Consider the following 16,424-nt stretch of genomic DNA (forward strand, 5'->3'; position numbering starts at 1 on the left):
AGGCAGTCAGTACTGGAACATAATGGCACAGAATTTTCGACACCACCACCACCACAAATTTCATCAGCTAGGGGATTAAAACGTGAAAGCTAATGTAAAGTAATGAAAAATGTGTCTTAAAAGAACAAGCTGTCTCATTATGAACCTGTTGCTTCGAATGCTGGAATGATGCTATTTATATAGATAAATAGCATTACAAAAGTGGTTGTTTGCGGTTATCTTCTCTGTAAGAGTAAGGCTGTATTTTGTACACAGCCACAAAGTCAGAATATCAGTTTTTGACAAAATAGTAAAAAAAAAAAAAAATATTTATTGCTACTCACTTTAAAAGTCACACAATGAGTTGCAGACAGACATAACAGAAAGACAGTTCCACATTAGCTTTTGGTCAAAACCTTCTTCAGGAGAAGAACCCCACATACATCCATTCGCACAAGCAAGCACACCACATGCACACATGACCACTATGTCCGGCATCTCTGGAAAAACTGCAGCTCTCACAGAGAACGGAAGCAGCAGTCTGGAGGGGGTGGGACAGTAGTGTACAGGGGGAGGAGAGAAATAAGTGCTGTCTGGTGGAGAGTGCAGGGACTAGAATGCCAACAGGAAGTTGTGGGGCAGGGAGGTGCGGATAAAAGGAGCGAAAAAGTGAGGGGTGGGGAAAGATGGGTGGGAGACGAGTATGGGGAGGAGGTGATAGGACAGGGAGGGTGGAAACCGTTGGATGGAGGGTGCGAGGACACTACGATATGACACGGTGGGGCCGCGATAATTACGGGAGCGGAGACTGAATTGTAAGAACAAATCCCAAATCCGCAGTTCAGAAAAGCTGGTGGTGGAGGGAAGGGTCCAGATGTTTCGGATAGTGAAGCAGCCATCGAATTCAAGTATATTGTGTTCAGCTTCATGTTGTGCCACAGGGAAGTCTACCTTGCTCTCGGCCGCAGTTCAGCGGTGGCTGTTCATCCTGGTAGACAGCTAGTCGGTAGTCGTACCAACACAAAGAGATGTGCAATGTACTTTTTGATCTGCATTCATACACTGGGGGTTTGTCAAACAACATTTTGAGTTCTGTTGGAAGCCTATTGAAAATGGTTACTGCCGAATAGTGCTCAACTTTTCGTACATAACTTAAGGGATTGTCATAGAAATGCGCAATTCTCCATTCAGTGTTCGACGAGTTGATATTATCGAAAAAAGTCCCGTGATGGGAGTATATACAGCACGTACAGAGGTGGCAGTGTTAGAATTCTTAGAATTCTCGACAAAGGTCTACACAAAGTTTGTGAATTGCCACTGCTAATTTGTGTGCCCGTCCTTTTCTGTTTGGGAATATTCTTGGTGAATGCACAGAGGTCCCCCAAACTATAACAAAATAAGAGATAATAGTGTGAGGCAAAGTAAAGAAGCCTTAGCATATCAGATGTTACGGAAGTGGAGATTATTTTTATAGTAAAAATAGCAGCGTTCGGTTTCTGCAAAAGATCTGGAATGTTGTACTTCCAAGAAAGCCATCCATTTACCCTGAGGTCTGAAAATTTAAAATGGTTGATTTCATGAACTGTTTGATCATCTGGGGACACAAAAGTTTTGTTTCTGCAAGAGTTCTCTGTCGGAAACAGTATGCTACGTGTTTCGTTATGTTGATACACATATGTTTTGTCTACCCCAAAGTAAATAGTTGGGCGAAGACAGATGTGGTGAGCTTGGTAGCCAGAGATATTTCCTAATTAGTCTGTCTCCCAGGACTTCATCTAAAAGTCATGGGAACTGAATTCGACAATGGAAGATCCAGAATGGAATATAACAGTATTATGAAAAAGAAAGTTGCCACTCACCATATAGCAGAGATGCTGAGTTGCACATAAGAAGACTGTCACAAATAAATATTTCACGTGTGTGTGTGTGTGTGTCGTCTATTTTTGATGACGGTCTTGTGGGCTGAAAGCTTTATTTGTGACAGTCTTCTTGTTGTGCCTATGTGCGACTCAGCATCTCTGTTGTATGGTTAGTGGCAACTTTCTTTTTCATAATATAGTCATAGCAACTGGTGTGCCATACGAGCATTGTCTTTTTGGAAATGTGAATGACGGGTCTCGTTTTCATTCAGCAGGACAATAAATGGATAAATTACCTGGGAACAGCAGTCAATGCAAGGGACACTAGTAGCAAAAATGATCGGCCCTATAATTAGTGCTCACATTATGGTAATCTACACTCTGATTTTCTCCATATAGAGTGCCATTTCCCTTAAGGCATATAGATTTTATTGTGACCAAATTCTTGCATTTATCGGATTAATGTAGGCAGATAGGTAAAACCGTGCCTTATCGGTGAAAAAGGTTCAATCTGAAACACTAACTCCGTACAGTTTAACAAATCGCTGAAACCACTCACAGTATGCTATTTTCTTTGCGGGGTCCAAGCAATGTAAATGTTGCACAGCAGAAATTTTACAGGGGATACATCCCCAGTTCTTTGGTTTCAGCCTTATGTGCTGTCGTACAAGAAACTTCAGCCTCTTGTAATGATCCCCTCACTGATTTTGTTGGGCTCCAGGAGGTGATACCCAAAATGCCATCAAAGTCCCATTCTGTTAAAATTTTGGGCCCCCCAGTTTGTGGTGCATCACAAACTGAACTTGTTGTCAGGAATTTGTGAATGAAACCACATACAGAGTCATGATGCGGTCACCTCAAAGCACGAAAACGCAAACTAAATTGCTGCCTCACAGGCTTCAAAAGTTTCCTCCTGCATGGGAAACATCTTCCACTAAAAACACTATCTCTGCAACAGTAAATGTTATCACTCTACTTACACAAGACCAAGTGTAACAACAATGACTCTGTACTATTGTACATATAAGTTACCCTTTTCATCTGATTTTACGATAAACTTGTGTAAAAGATGTTCTGACTTCCGTTCTTTTTTTTTTTTCATGCCATTATGCTAAGAAAACTATAAATAAGTTTCAATGTGAATATTAATGTTTATGACAAATGTCAAGTAATATTGTAATAGAACTGAAATGTAACAAATGTTGAAACTGTTGTAAGATGTTTAAAATTGTAACTGTGTATCTGGTCTATACATAGGCAATGTGTTAGGATATGTAGAATGCAAAACCTCAGGTGAATACCCGGTCTGTCAGGGAGCAGTAAAAGGTAGATGGCGGGCGAGCGCGGGAAAATGCGCGCAGGCACTGCACGGCACAACGGGCTCAGCAGCAGTTTGAGTTTGGCACTGGTTTGGGCAACACCTTCTGGAATGAAGTGGCTCTCCTGGAAGACGCAGCTTCATTGAGCCTCGAGTCTGCCGTTCCAACGCCCACACAGTGTGGCAAAATTCCGTAGGCACTAAATGGAAAAGTATTGCGATGCTAAGAAGAATTAAAGTGCCGATACATCAAGAGCCATAGCTGTGGTTGTACGTGTGCTCTGTGCCTCACCATCTTGCCGCCCCCCAACCGCCGCATCGATACCAACAGGTTGAAACTTTTAGTACTGTATACGTATGGTTCAGAGAGTGAACTGTGTTTGTTTGGTGCAATAATGACCTATATTTTACCAGAACTTTTCCGTCATTTAATTATCCTCACAACTAACCTAGACAGGGCCCTTTCCAAACGTTGTGCAATCTGAGTGTCCCGAAATGAAAATTAAAAATTGTGTTAATAATAATAATTATTTGCAGAACTAGCTATGTTAGAATGGTGTTTAAAGAAATGTTTTGTTAATGAACCAGTAAATGAACAGCAGAGGTCTAACGAAGTCGAAAGATAACTTTAGTATTGATATGGTAATGAAGGTTATTATTGATTTAAAGGCGTTTAAATGAGCAGTAAATAAGATGAAAAGAATAGTAACTTATATACTGGAAATCTTGAATGAATAATAAATTCAGTAATCATTTTTCTTAAATACAGCGATCACAACAGTTTCAGGGTCCCCCCCCCCCCCCCCATTCATTTAAATTCTGTAGTGTTCTAAATTGGTTTGACCAGCAAAAGTTAAAGTCAATATAAAAGTCAAAATAAATCAGTGTTTTGTCTTTATCAAAACTGACATTTTGTGTGCGACTTGAAAGTACAATTTCTAAGGTAACCTATGCCAGATTTTAATCAGATTAACAAACAGTATAAAGTTTTGTAGTAAACATTATAGTGTGGTGTTATGTATTCATGATTTTCCATATCAGTACAGAACGTGAAACTATCAATTCAATAGATTTTCTGGCTCTAAAATTCTACTATACTATGCAGTGTTACAACTTGTTGTTTTGCATGAATATATAAAAATTTGTACAGGGAAGAAACTCAGTTAATGCCTAATTAGGCTGGCAACCGTATTATTGCCACATTGGTAACATCTTCTGGTTTGCTCTTGTTCTGTCCTGACGTATGATTGCATTTCGAACTTACTTGACGTATCATTGTTATTACAGGGTGGATGTAAGACTGCTTTGCCACCATTCAGGTACACGCGGTCAATATCTATACGAAAATCCTTTCTCACAAGGTGAATCTCGCTCACTTACCACAGCACAGGCTTTAGCAAGTACTGTGTCACGGAGGTTACACTAGACAGTAACAAAACTAACAGCTGCTGTGCACATGAAACACGACTGCCCTTACTCCATCACTGCAGGGCCACAGAACGTGCAGTAAAGACTTGAATGTGCAGACAAAGACTTGAATGTGCTGTAAACCTGTAAGGCAAGACCCGTGATCCTCGCAGCTGAGTGGAGACTTTGCTGATACACGGTACTGTGGGTAGTGCTGAACTACGATAGCACATATCTAGGAAGATATAGTGTATTTTAGTGAAGACATTTAGCACTTTGTTCCAGTTCTACCAACCTGTGAGGTGACTGTGCTATGGCCATAGCAATGAGTGCCTTGTAGGAGAACGGCGGCCTCTTTTCGGCAGTGCTGTCCGAGTCAGTATTTCCCGTGTGCTGTTCCTCTCCCACTCCGGTGACAGCATCGCTCGCTGTGGTGCCACCACTGTTTATACCGGTGACGGTGTCGTCACCATTTGCAGTGCTGTCGGATCCGGAGGTCGAAGTAGCGGCCGTGCCTGCCGACACCATCTCATCCAGTGCCGGGGCGTAGCCCTCGCAGTTTCCGTCGTCAGTGCAGAACGATTTGGCGGCATCCTTGCCAGTGCCGTTAACACTGGAGACTGAAAGACTGGGTGTGGTCAGAGTGGTAGCGCTGTTTCAGAATAACAGAGATAGTATTCAATGGAATTGTAAGGTTCAGTAGATGCTGCCATGGAATATCTCAGCCCAGTCACTACAAATAACTACAATAATATAATATATAATAATAGTAGCTACAATAATAATGATCACCACAACACCAGCAGAAACAATGACAAGCATAAAATCATTAAATCAAACAATTCAAGCAGCTATGACAACGTGTCAACAAGGTCGATTAAACAGTGTAGTTCTGAGTTTAGTGACATTTTAAGTTATTTGTGTGACCTATTTTTTATTAGTGGAACATTTCCTGAATGGCTGAAATATGCTGAAGTTATGCCTTTGTGCAAGAAAGGAGATAAAGAAATACCATCATCAAACTTCTGTCCAGTTTCATTTTTGCCCACATTCTCAAGAATTTTAGAAAAGATAATCTACACTCATCCTCTTAAGGAAGGAAAAATTTTCTTTATGCGATAATGCTCTTAGGTGACATTTATTTTAATGACTTTAGATGTATTTTTAATGATTTATATAAATATTTCCACAATTATGCAAAGTAACAAAATAACGGTTACTGATCACCTACCGGGTGCTTAGCCTGGTGGCAGGCGGATAGGGACATGCTCACCAGATATGGTGGGTACCAGGAAAGTAAAATACCCCGGGTGGACCAAAACTGGTACAAAAGGGCATATCGGCTCCACATGTCAAAGGCGGTGCCCAACAATGTCAGATCCTGTCAACTGGCACATACCAGACAAAACTATAAATTACAAGTAAAATCACAGTTCGTTTACATAACAACAAAACTACCCTAGGTGGTAAAATCCACCCACCTAGTGAAAAGGTGGCAACCGGTTGTTCGGATTCTGGGGAGACTGGGCCTACACGATTTGTGAGTGAGTCGGAGCACTCTGGAAAACTTCCCAGACACAAAAACGAGAACAAAAATTATATTGGAACAATAAACATACAGACACTGGTACAACCAGGAAAATTACATACAGTAACAGAAGAATTAGAGACTGAAAATCCAAATCTTAGCAGTACAAGAGACAAGGTTCCCGGATGATCAAATCACTGATTGCAATAGCTTCAGAATCTTCAAATGCGGAACTGATAGGAAAATTGGCAGAGGGGAAAACATGCTCAGCACGGCCTTTATTGTTGAAAAATCTGCTGTTAAATCTATAAAGTCTGTAAGAACCATTAACGACAGACTAATGTTTCCTAGGTTTAAAAAGAAGAATAAAAACTACGCTCTAATTAATGTTCGTGCACCTTGCAACATGGAAAATAGGAAGAACCGAGAAGATGTAGATAAATTCTGGAAACAATTAGAATGACATAGAAGTACTTCTTGGAGATGTCAATGCACAGATTAGCAAAAGAAAAAGAAAATAAAATAAAAATTATAAAGACAGTTGGCCTACACCCAGTGCATGAGACTATTCCAACTCTGCCAACTGTTCAACATGAAAATCAGCTCAACGTCGTTCAAACAAGAAACCTAGTAAACAGAAAACATGGAGATCCCCTACAGGCCAACTTGCAGAATTTCAGATAGACCATGTAGCCATCTCTTATGACTTCCAAAAAGAGATCAGAGACATCCAATTTAAAAAAAAAATACGCAAATAATGACTCTGATCACCACCTCACCAGGGTTCGAGTATGGTTTACCCCAAGACAAAGAGCACCACAAATGCCACCAGTAATTCCAAAATTTGATCTACAAAAACCAACAGAATCAGAAACAATAGAAAAATGGTAAAATTCTCCTGCAAACAATTGGAAAAAATTCAAGACAAAAATCACAGAAATAGCCAAGAAACAAATACTGTTACTGAAGAAACCCAAACATCCTTGGTGGAAAATAGAATGTGAAAAGGCATTTGAACTATGCAGAAAATCCTTCACAAAATACACCTCAAATAAGAATTAGGATAGTTACCAAAACTTTTTAGAAACACAAAAGATTTTGAATAAAATTATCAGACAAGAGAAGAGAAAATATGTAATCCAGCAACTAGAGTCAGTAGAAACAGATTTTGAAAATTATAATACACATGGATTCTACAAGACCTTTGCAAACGAAATTAAAGGGTATAACCCTCAAAATGTTTGCTTCCAGAAACCAGATGGGAATTTAGCACTAAGTGATGAAGAAAATTGTGAAGTACTAGGCCGAATATTTTGAAAAACTACTAAACTGTCCTGAATTAACAGAAACCCTGCCAATATCCAACACCAAAGACCCCCTACAAATAGATTCTTCACTGCTAACAAAAGAAAAAATTAACAAACACAGAAAGAAACTCAAAAATAACAAAGCCTATGGGAGGATAGAATTGTAGCCGAATTTCTCAAAAGTCTAGGGCGTAATTCAAGAAAGAAGATAATAAGAATTATGCAAAATATATGAATCACTGAAGAAATCCCAGACGATTGGATTTGTGCCTTAATACACCCATTACATATAAAAGAGGACAAACATGATGTGAATAATTACAGAGTAATTTCTCTACTCCCTGTCACATATAAGATATTATCAGCTTGCATTCTTGAAGGAGCACAGCAAGTGCTGGAACCCAAAATCTCAGATTTCCAAACTCGTTGCAGGCCAAACAGATCATGCCCAGAGCAAATTTTAAACCTAAAATTAGTCACAAGAATAAGGAAGATGTGAGGTATGGCTACAAATATGTTTTTGTCGACTTCAAAAAGGCCTATCACTCAATCCACAGACCCACACTACTTAGGTTTCTTGGGGAAAAAAAAGGATCGGATCGGAAAATACAGCAAATCATTCAGCAGACATTAACAAATACAACATACAAAGTGAAATTTATGGGAAAACTTTCAAAACCATTCGAGACAAAAACTGGGGTAAGACAAGGTGATTGGTTATCGCCTTTGTTGTTCGATGTAGTTCTAGATAGAGTGATGGGAGAATGTGGAAGAATGGGAAAAGAAATTTGAAGAAGAAAATTGCTGGAAATCAATTTCACTAGAGAAAAAAACTACGATCCCCTACCTAGCCTTTGCAGACAATCTCACAATAATGGCAGATTCTTGTGAGATGGGTATAAAACAGAAACCCTAAACGATTGCGCAGATAAAGTCGGCCTGCAGACATCATTCAAAAAGACAGTGTTTACAACAACAAATTTAGAAATTTTCAAATTCAAACCAAATATGGAGAAATTAGCAGAGTATCACACTTTAAATATCTAGGAGAAATTATCTCTGAAAAATATGCACAACAGGAAAGAATACAAAAAGCTAATAAAGGTTTAGGATTAGTGCAAAACCTCTACAATAAAAATTGCTTATTTTTAAAAGCCAAAATTAGACATTACAAAACAGTGATTAAACCATCAATGTTATATGCCCGCGAAACCTTGGCACTATCTAAAGAAAGAAGAAAGCAAAATAATTAGGAAAATTTTGGAGCCAAGATGGACTGAGAATGGATATAGACTATAGAAAACATCCAAAATTTAAGAATATTCTAACATAGAGACAGCCACGAGGAAAAGACGCCTCAAATTCTATGGCCACATTATGAGGCTTCCCAAACACAGAATAACAAAAAAAATAGTGAAATACATAGATTGCCTCGCTAATGGAGGAGAATGGATCTAAAATGTTAAAAAAGACTTGGAAGTAGCCACAATCACCAAAGAAGAAATAGACTAAGGAACAATTTTAGAGTAAAAGTAGAAAAATGGGAGGTTAAACCAGAGACACAAGCCTGAAGGACCAGAACAAAATTGAGTGAAGAAAGAAGAGCCAAATCCTCACAAAGAATGGAAAACCTGGTGGGCAAATAAGAACCAGAAGAACGGAAAATGAACCATCTATACTTAGTGTCTTCAAATCTGGGAGCTTTGTGACTAATAATAATAGTAATATTCACTTATACAGTGCAGTATAACTAACCGACAACTTCCGTAAATTCTGGGGGTCACAAGTTGCTGCGCATTTCTGCATTCAGTTGTTGCTATTTTTACAGTGATCCTCACAAGGTGGGAGCACAATGAAAAGATTGAACATTCACAGATGCGTGCATCAGATTTCCGTGGAGGAAAATATTTCTGTTGCAGCTAACACACACTAAATATTACTATACATAATTACAACCAGGTCTGCATCTGTCAAACTAGTGGCAGTACAACATTCCACTGGCTGATCGAATCATGCAATATTCTGGTTTGTGAGAGGCTGCAATATAATGGTGGCATGAAGGCGAGCTGCATGGTTACTTTGGGGCAGGCACACTCATCGTCAAGATTCTGCTCGACCACATCTGACTGCCACATGGGACGATCGACTAATTGCACATAAAGCAAATCATAAACCCATGAAATCAGTGACAAGTAATAGACTCTGCCTACATTTTGTGCCATCGTGCACTGCTGGTTGAACACTAGGAGCAGCTGGAGCAAGGTATTACCATCCCACACACAGGCTGCTGTTTAACAACACAAACGGATGTGTGTGGAGTGGTACCTTAACTGCGAAGCAAGGACTGCTGACAAACAGCATCGCGCTGTGTTTAGAGACTGGTCACAGTTCTGAACTACACCAGATGACCATTATTGACAAATATGACTGCGAGCTGGCGAGACGTGCCATTCTTCCAACATTTTGGTGAGGAACAGCAGTGTTCCCTTCAGCACCACGGTGTGGTGAGCCAGCGGGTAGGACGTCAGGTCGAGGGCTGCAGTAATTGAGGGAAAATCGTGGCAAATCACGGAAATCCTGCATCCTCGTGTGTTAGCTCATATGCGAGAGTACCATGGTGACATTTTTCAACAGGACAACACTCATCTACAGAGGGCACGGGTCTCTACGAACTGGCCACGTAATTTTGAGATACCTCTCGGCCAGCTAGATTTCTAGATCTGTACCCGACTGAAGGTGTGTGAGAACAGTTAGGGTGTCTACCCCACCCCCCTGCCAGTGTCCAGTATATGAAGGAAAACGAACAACAGTTGTGGGCCACGCTGCCTCGGGAGAGGGTAAAACACCTTTAAGACACCCTTCCCAAGTGAATATGAGCGTGCTTTCGGGCCAGACAGACAGACACATCATAATGATAAGTGGGCTCGTGCTGCCAAGGTTTCTGTAAGTTTGACTCGATTTCGTAATTACCAAAATCCTCTCGAGCCATTAAGTTTTGTTTCATTTCCTCCTCCTGTTCTGAATGCTTCACTTTTCTTGTTAATCAGTGTAGCTGGCCCCTCAGTGAAAGGGTTGATAGCATTAGTATTAGTAGTAGAAGTAGCAGTAGCAGTAGTAATAGTAGGATTAGGAGTAGGAGTAGTGTACCAGGTATACCGGTATGAAATGAACATTTTTTTGTGAAAATGAAACACTAAGTTTGAATTGAAAAGTAAAAACATTTTATTCAATGTACTGATTATTGCTATCTATACATTTTGACCACCTTTCTGGCAATTTGTGGACACCACACCAATAGAAATGTTCGTCAGACACCCAATTTTCGACTTCTTTGTAAGGATCCAAGTGTTCCCCAGCCAATGTGTGTCCCATTGATGAAAACAAATGGTAGTCCGAAGGGACCGAGTCTGGTGAATACGGCGGGCGGGGTAGCAGCACCCAGCCGAGTGTTTTGATTTTATCCTCAACCAGTTTAGCTTTGTGTGCAGGTGCATTGTCGTATAAAAAAATTACTTTGCCATGTCTTCTGGCCCATCCTGGTCTTTTTTTGATCAATGCATAGTTCAAATTGATCATTTGTTGTCTGTAGCAATTAGTATTCACAGTTTCACCAGGTTTTGGAAGCTCGTGATACACCACACCTTTCTGATCCCACCAAACACAGAGCATTGTCTTCTTGTCGAATCGATCTGGTTTTGCAGTCGATGTTGACGGTTGTCCCAGATTAACCCATGATTTGTCCCTTTGAGGAGTCTTAAAATAAATCCATTTTTCATTGCCAGTAACAATTTGACGCAAAACTGATTTTCTTTCATGTCTTTGAAGCAAAATTTGACAAATGGTTTTTCGGTTTTCCATCTGTCTTTCATTCAATTCATGTGGCACCCATTTTCCACACTTTTGGATCTTTCCCATAGCTTTCAAACGGTCAGAAATTGTTTGTTGTCCAACATTCAGCATTGCTGCCATTTGCTTCTGACTCAAAGTGTCATCTTCATCCAATATTGCTTGCAATTTGGCGTCTTCAAACTTTTTTGGCGGTCTTCCACGTTCTTCATTTCTTACATCGGAATCATTATTTCTGAACCATTGAAACCACCTTTTGCACATTGCTTCTGATGGAGCACCATCACCGTATGCCTTGACAAGCATTCGATGTGACTCTGCACCACTTTTTTTTTCAAATGAAAACAAAAAATTAATACTTCCCGCAAATCATCACTTTCTGGTACAAAATTCGACATTGTTAACACAATGAATACATACGATTTTGTTTGTTCCGTGACTTGATGTATACTAAATATCTTTTACATGTGTCATACCAACCAAACAAAAAAAAGTTAAGGCTCGTTCACAACAAATCTTCCCTTCCGAGACATCTGTATCTTAACGCTCATTTCATACCGGTACACCTGGTAGTTAACCATTACTCATAAGCACATTTCTTCTCATCTACAATGTTTTCTATCTCTTCACTCCACCACGTGAATCTTTCTTATACTTTTCAGGTCCCATTTTTTCTCCAAACGCTTTAGTTTCAGTTTCATGTATGCTCACTTAAAGATTTTCACACATTTCATTTGACAGCTCATTTTTTATTTTGTCCAGTTTTGTAGTTAGTCTCAAACGAGTTAGGCGAGTATTACGGAAATGCTTTGTGACCTCCAACGAGAATACACACATAGAAGACACCATTTTCACGATGCACTGTTGCGGAAATTGTCAGAACTGGCATTTGAGCCTAACTGCAGAATGATTCTACCGCCACCAACAAACAATTTGCATAAGGACCACAAACATAAGAGAAATTAGGACTTGTACAGAGGATTTTGGACAGTCATTTCTTCCTCTCTCTTTCTGCGAATGGAACAGGAAAGGAGATGGCTACTAGTGATACACGGTACCCCCCCCCCCCCCCCCCACGCATTGTGCAATGGTTTGTGGAGTATATATGTAGATGCAGAGACTGCAGAAATTCACATGAAGGGTCAATGCTCTGATGACATAACCAACCAGTCAAGCCAATATATCAATGCAAATAATCAATTTAAAAAAAAAAAATAACATAATGGATAGATCGACAATTGACTCATAAAGAGGCAGCAGAAGAACAATACAAAAGGTACTGTAATCTGCAGGCTTTCAGAGGCAGTGGCTCCTTGTTCTGGCAGAAGGGTTGAAGGGGAAGGAAGAGGGGCAAAGGAAAAGGACTGGTAAGGTTTAAGTAAAAGGGCAGAATTCAGAAAACTTGCCCAGAATTGCAGGTCAGGGGAGACTTACCGAACGGGATGACAAGGGACAGCCAGCTGTGTAACGACACCAGCTGTCAGGTAACCCCGTTCGACCTTTTACATCAGCATACCACCACCCAGCTATCAGTGAGGATGAATGGGCATAGACAGAGAGTGTATAATGGCGGCACACAATACCCTGTCGCAGAACGTGCTCCACAACATGACAGCCATTACCTCGGTGCCTGTTTCACCACACGTGCCATCTGGATTCTTCCCCCAGGCACCGGTTTCTCACAACTCCGCACATGAGAACTAGCACTACAACACATCCTCTGTTCTTGCCACTCACCTGACATAAATTTACATTAACTTCTTCAGTCTCAGAACTTCTTCACAGTAACTATTCCTTTCTTCATTCCCTTTTAGTTTTCTACGACTTTCCTTTTCTGCCCTGTCTATTTTTTGCTGCCCCAATCCCATCACCATCACATACAGTGCACTTAGCTTCTCACTCTTATTAACTTGTGCAAATCTCTGTCTTGCAACTTACCCTGTCTTCCACCTTCAACTTCTCAGGTTTCCAAATCTCATGCGGTGCAATCCCTAACAGTCAGTCTTTCCTTCTTATCCTGTCTGGTAAATGTCTCCCGACTAGGAGTTCTGTGCGATTTATCTGAATGCTCCACATTTCCTAAATCTCGCCAATCATTTTCATTCACCCGTCTTCCTTCCATTTCAACCCTTCTGACAGAAGGAAGTGCCACTGACTCCAAAAGCTTGCAAACTGTACTACCTTTTGTACGTGTGGTCTCCTGCTGTGTCTTGTTGACTACATTTGTTTATCCATCCAATTACATTCGAGTCATTGTGAGACACGAGTTGAATGTCGTCTGAGAGGAGGACTTTTCTGACAGTGTCTCATGGCCGTATAAATGCTGTGTAGTGTGCTCAAGTGGGGGTGGAGGGGGGAGAGGGGGGAGGGGGGGACTACGTAGAACACGTGAAGCATTAAAGCCACCATCTCAACTAATCTCCCAGTTTTATTAATATGGGCCTGAAACTTTTTTGACTGGAGGGGTATAAAGAATTTGAATCATTCACAGATTAATAATAATAGGAGGTGACAGGTGAAGTTGTTGAGGACACGATGACCTCACGAGGTACTGACCTGTGCTCATCTCTGGCAAAATGCATGTCGGCAGCGGAAACGCCACCGGGCACTGCAGAGTTTGTCACCGCCCCCGCATCCCTGTGAAATGGCTGATTGTTGCACTGTCGCTGACAGTATTTGGCGTCCTTGAACGCTCCCTCAAACTGCGGGTCTGCAACGGGGGATAAAAAAAATAATTTTATCAAATTACCTTCCATTAGGAATGTGGACTGCACTCAGTGACTGTGATTTGCCTTTCCAGATGGAAAGCAGCAATCAGTCGTACCCTTTCTAGCTTTATTAAGGCAAATCCCAATTTCGGCTAGTAAATAGCCATTATCAATGCACTATGTCAGAGTTTTAATATATGCTCCAGTACATCAATCCCTGTTATTTGAGCTCCTGTAGAAGTTCATCCAAGACTCAATGAATGAAAATGACAGGAGGCTGAAAAACAGGGTTTGACGTACTAGGGCATGTAGTAACGCGCTGAAATAGTGCATTGATAATGGCTAGTTAATAGCCAATATCTGGATTTGCCTTAATAAAGCTACAAAGGGTACGACTGATTGTTGCTCTCGATCATTTTGAAAGTAATTCTACGATTAAGTGATCATCCGAGCACACACTAGGACATTCACCATCATAAAACATAAAATCTTTTAGGTTTATGAAACCTTTCTGTGTTTTCTGCCAAACTGTAGCGTCACACTGTCACAATATTTAGACAAGTTTCCTACTTGTCATCTCCAGTCAAAATACAATGAGATGGCGAAAGTCACGGGGTAGCAACATGCACGTATACAGATGGCAGCAGTACGCTTACACTAGGTATAAAAGAGCACTGCATTGGTGGAGCTGTCCTCTGTACTCAGCTGATTCACGTGAAAAGGTTTCCGACACGATTACTGCTGCTCGTCAGGAATTAACAGAATCTGAAGGCAGAATGGAGCTAAATGTGTCAGACATTTAATTTCAGAAATCATTAAGAAATTCAATATTCTGAAATCCACAGTGTTAAGAATCTGACAAGATGCCAAAGTTCAGGTATTACCTGTCACCCCGGGCAATGCAGTGGGTGACAGTGTTCACTTCACGACCGAGAGCAGTATACATTTGTCGGTGCTAACAGACAACCAACACGGCACGAAATAGCTGCAGAAATCGATTTGGGATATACGACAAACGTATTCATTAGAACAGTGCAACGAAATCTGGCATTAATGGGCTGTGGAAGCAGATGACTCGTGAGTGCCTTTGCTAACAGCACAAAATCCCCTGCCGCACCTTTCCTGGGCTCCTGACCACATTGGTTGGGGCCCGAGACAAATTCAGTACTGTGGCCTGACGAGATGAGTGACAGGGTGACACAGACTCCACAAACCTGTGGATTTGCGTACACAAAAGCCTGATTGCCTAAACTGAATGGTAATTAATTTGGAAATTGTGCCAAGTATTGAATTTTTTTATTATTTGTTATTTCTCAGAATAACTTACACTGCAACAGCTTTACACACTTATCTGACTGTTGCTGACCACCCTGACTAACTATTCCAGAGTGGAATTTTTGTTTCTCGAGTAAAAAAACTTTTTCTCTGCAATGCTCTTACATGATTTTTAGTCACTTTAGATGCAAGATTTATACAAAAATTGTGCCTGTTTAAAAACATGCTTTGTATTTTTGGCTTCTTTCTATGGACTAAAACAACTAATTTTGAAATACTCACTGTTGTAATAAAAAATGACCAGTCTATAATTATGATGCAAAATAACAATAATAATAATAATAATAATAATAATAATAATAATAATAATAGTAATCTGTACAGTAGAATATAACTAACTGACCTCTTCCACGTATTCTGCAATTCAAAAGCTGCTGTGCACTGTATCGACTTGTTGATATTTTTATAGTGAATCCCAACAGTTGGCAGCACTCGTATATGATAAAAAGATAGAACATTAACAAATATGTACATAAGGCTTTCACTGGGGAAAAATATTTCTATTGCAGCTAAGAGACAGTAAGGTTTAATGAACACAATTGTGGCCAGTGGGTCTGAATGGGATATGTGCACTTATTGATTTCCTACAAGATTTATTGTGCTTTTCCTTTCTGATAAAAACACATACAAGACTTACTGACTATTTCCTGCTGATGCAAGCATCTAATAAATTTATTCTTGTCATATTCCCGGATGGTCCTCTGCTTTGGGAATTTTTTGCAAATATTATTTCTTTTACATTGGCATTTACACTGTGGAGGTCTTGGATCCCAGAAACATGTGTGACTTGTATATTCTTCTATCAGCAACATTACATTCTCTTCAGAATGGTCTATTGCTTACACGACTCGCACCAAAAACAGAAGTGGGCAACACAGAGGAAAGATTTCTCCACTGCTAGGATGCAAACTTTCATAGACAGTTCTCTACAAGATAGACAACCAACGGAACAGGACCAGATACGAGCAAAGGCGAATGGGATGGGACTGAAGGCAGTCGGCTCACACTCGCCTACCATTTACACATTTTGCTGGTGTCTTCAGCAGTGTTTACCAGCGTTTACACAATCAATGTTGCAACTCCCCTGCTCGGATCTTCTTTGGCGTCTCCTGGTGTCCCCATGTGGCTGAACGTTGT

At 40.4% G+C, this 16,424-nt stretch overlaps 1 protein-coding gene across 8 annotated transcripts in view; it reads right to left on the minus strand.

The window, feature by feature from the left end:
- LOC126295260 (uncharacterized) overlaps nt 1–16,424 on the minus strand; it is a 298,048-nt gene that overhangs the window by 21,128 nt on the left and 260,496 nt on the right. For 3 of the 8 annotated variants that reach the window (XM_049987666.1, XM_049987672.1, XM_049987673.1), the window contains 2 exons: nt 13,801–13,954; nt 4,859–5,215 (listed from right to left, as the gene is read on the minus strand). The exons of 3 other annotated variants lie outside the window; for them this stretch is intronic. In XM_049987666.1, the coding sequence (XP_049843623.1) occupies nt 4,859–5,215; nt 13,801–13,954 (511 nt within the window). The remainder of the gene's footprint in view (nt 1–4,858; nt 5,216–13,800; nt 13,955–16,424) is intronic. 2 more of the 8 variants (XM_049987671.1, XM_049987667.1) reach the window with 1 other exon arrangement.

This window comes from Schistocerca gregaria, chromosome 11 (genome assembly GCF_023897955.1).
Source record: "Schistocerca gregaria isolate iqSchGreg1 chromosome 11, iqSchGreg1.2, whole genome shotgun sequence".
Taxonomy (NCBI): domain Eukaryota; kingdom Metazoa; phylum Arthropoda; class Insecta; order Orthoptera; family Acrididae; genus Schistocerca; species Schistocerca gregaria.